At 60.3% G+C, this 2,977-nt stretch overlaps 1 protein-coding gene across 1 annotated transcript; it reads right to left on the bottom strand.

The window, feature by feature from the left end:
* Positions 1-544: 544 nt before the first annotated feature.
* On the bottom strand, positions 545-2,480 carry LOC113605342 (putative testis-specific Y-encoded-like protein 3). The gene has a single exon (XM_027078621.1). It carries the CDS (start codon positions 1,994-1,996, stop codon positions 932-934), a length of 1,065 nt encoding a protein of 354 aa, XP_026934422.1. The 5' UTR covers positions 1,997-2,480; the 3' UTR covers positions 545-931.
* Between the last annotated feature and the right edge of the window lie 497 nt (positions 2,481-2,977).

Below are 2,977 nucleotides of genomic sequence, written 5' to 3'. Positions count from 1 at the left end.
GCTGGCAACCTGGGTGAAACTCATGAGAAGGGCGATGACCAGACACAGGTAGGACACAGACCTTCAAAAGTCAGTAGCAGGTCGGGAGGTAGGACCAACACAGGGGTAAGAAGAGCAGTGTGATCACAAAGAATGCACTGCCCACTGCTTCATGTCCTTGACCTCACCCCATGCCCATTCTGCTAGATGCCCAACAGTCCATTAGCCTGGCCTGTGGTCCTGAGGTCCTGGAATGTCCAAGTCTGGCTGACCAAATGCACCCACTTCCTCTTGGGTGACAAGACTCAGCTTGCCACAGACAGGTGTAGGGTCAGCATAAGTATGAAGACTGGCATGCTGTGGCCTTGAAGGAGTAGGCCTCAAAGAGGCACTGGTCCTCCTAGTGATGACCTGTGGGTGCCCATGTAAAAAATGGGTGGTGGGGCTTCCCTGGTGGCGCAGTGGTTGAGAGTCCGCCTGTTGATGCAGGGGACGCGGGTTCGTGCCCCAGTCCAGGAAGATCCCACATGCTGCGGAGCGGCTGGGTCTGTGAGCCATGGCCACTGAGCCTGCGTGTCCGCAGCCTGTGTTCCGCAACGGGAGAGGCCACAACAGTGAGAGGCCCGCGTACCGCAAAAAAAAAAAAAAAAGGGTGGAAGGCCATGATCAAAGACAGGTCCAGGCCATGAAGATGATGGTAGTACCTGTCCACAGCGCTGGGTGCTTGGGTAGACACTGTGGCATGTGACAGTCATGTGATGCATGGAGCCTACATGGAAACAGAAGAGCGTGGCCATGAAGGCCACAAGCTCGGAGCTGAGTCCACTGAAGTCCAAAGGGGTCAGAGTACATGGAACAGAAAGCAGACAGCAGAGTGCCATGGCTGGCCTAAGCCCAGGTCCCCAGGAGGCAGAAAGGAGTCTTGTGTAGGGGCCAGGTCCCAGGGCAGGACTTAGCCAGACTGGAACCCATAGGGCCTAGGAGGGGCCTCTGTGGGCCACCTTGCTAGGCCTTGCCTGGCTCTGTGGGGCCTATCCCAGAGCAGGTAGTACTGCAGGGGGTTGGGCCACAGGTCCTCTTTAATAATCTGGGCAACCCTGTCGGCCTCCGGGAGGCTATGCTTTGAGAACCAGCTGAAGAAGCTGTGGATGGTGTCCCGGTTCCTGTGTACCAGAGTTGGAGGTTCCTGGCCCCAGTGCCAGCAAATGCGACTTGCAATTGACACCACCCGGCCTAAGGATCTGCACTCATACTTCTTCACTATCACCTTGTTCCGGAAGTAGGGGTTGCTCCAAAAACTGAACTTGAACTTGCAGCCCGTCCTGGCGTGCCTGTGCTCCCTCACTTCCAAATTCATCAGGTAGCAGAGCATGTCTTCGCCTCGGGGGCTGATCATGGCTGACAGCTGCGGGTGGTTCAGGAAGGTGGTGACCCAGAAGCCAGGAATATTCTGGATGATGAAGCTCCTTCGGGCTAGGTGCAACCGGTGCATGCGCCCAAACCTGCGCTCCAGCCGCAGGTAGGCCCTGCCTGCCTGGGCACTCACGGCCTCCAGCTCCCACTGGATGGCTTCCAGCGGGTCCACAACTGGGCCACCAAAGTTCAGGGGCCCCGGGCCTTGCTGCGCCTCCGCTCCCACCTCCAGCTTCTCCCCCCGCACCAGCTTCTCGGCCACCTCCATCTCCTCTCCCACAGGCTGCTTCCCCACCTCCCGTTCCGCCTCCTCCATGAAGATGGCGCCCTCCCCAGTCGTCACTTCCTCTGCCTTCCCGCCGGCTCCAGCCCGAGCCTCCCACCCTTCTGCGCCACAGGTTTCTGGGCCCCCGTCCCCGAAAAGGCCGTTTTCTGGGCTCAGGCCAGTGGCCGCGGAGGCCGCTTCCCGGCCCCCCGGGGAAGGTAGGACGGTCCCTGGGCGGGCTGCGGGGTCGGGATGCCCGCGTCCCCCAGCCTCTTGGGCCCCAGACGCGGTGACCGGGCGCGCGGCGGTTTCCAGGCCCCCCGCACCCTCGTCCGCCATCACCTGCGGGAGCCTCTGGCCTGGAGGGGCTCGGGGCGCGCGGGCGATACTGCGGGTTCAGCGAGAGGGGCGGCTGGATGGCTGGCAGCGACCCCAGCGGGACCGCGGGTAGTAGGCAGGGAGGCCCGATTTTCTCCTACGGGGCTCGCCCCGCCCCTTGCGCCCCGACGCTTTTACGGATGTGATTCGCAAGGGTTCCCCGGCTGTCTTGGGACTAGGCGCCTGGTGGAGTGGCAGGGGGCTGCCCGGTGGGGATGCGACTGCGGGCGCCCAGACAGAACTGGGAGTCGGCGGTGGAAATCGGGTGAAGTGCAGGGGTGTACCAAGCAGCGAACAGCTCTGAGCAGGCACCCAGGATCAGGCCCAACCCCAGAGCCACCACGCCAGGCAATTACTGTTCCCCGCATCTGCGGTGGACAGGTGGGAGTCGGCTGATGCCCACACTCGACTGTGGCTTTGGGGCAGCTTTCACAGGATAAATTACTCAGGCATATGCAGAGGACCCAAGAGGTATCCTTTGCAGAGGCTGACTAGACTGAAACTTGCATAGTAATTGTCAGGCACACAGAGGTGCTCAAAATATTTGTGGGGAAAGGCAGAAACAAGGTCTGAGTAGAAGGATCTAAGGGCGAGGGAAGATCCCAAATGCTGCCAACCAGGAAGCAAGTGGGCCTCTGCCTGGTTTCCCTGAACGAGCTGGATCTTCCTGGGCTGACAGGCTGAAGGGTGGACATGGCTTCACCTCGTCCTAGGCCTAGGGGCTACCCCTTTCTCTGCTCCAGACATTTCACAAATGTGAACTCTAGTCTGAAGTGCAGGGTCTGTGCACAGATAGTAAGAGCCTGGATGGACCAGCCCCCGCAGCCCTGATCCTGCAAGTGCACCTGCACTCCTGTGATCTCAGCTCCCAAACTTATGGCCCATGGAGGTCAATACACCCAATACCCCACCCGCTCACCTGGAAGTCCTTGCCACCTCCTC

This window comes from Aethalodelphis obliquidens, unplaced genomic scaffold, assembly GCF_003676395.1.
Source record: "Aethalodelphis obliquidens isolate GAN/ISIS:26980383/991018 unplaced genomic scaffold, ASM367639v1 scaffold42, whole genome shotgun sequence".
Taxonomy (NCBI): Eukaryota; Metazoa; Chordata; class Mammalia; order Artiodactyla; family Delphinidae; genus Aethalodelphis; species Aethalodelphis obliquidens.
This window is presented reverse-complemented; position numbering and strand designations above follow the sequence as displayed.

Coding starts and splice junctions, on each gene's coding strand:
- LOC113605342 (XM_027078621.1), bottom strand. CDS start 1,996: ATGGCGGACGAGGGTGCGGGGGGCCTGGAAACCGCCGCGCGCCCGGTC.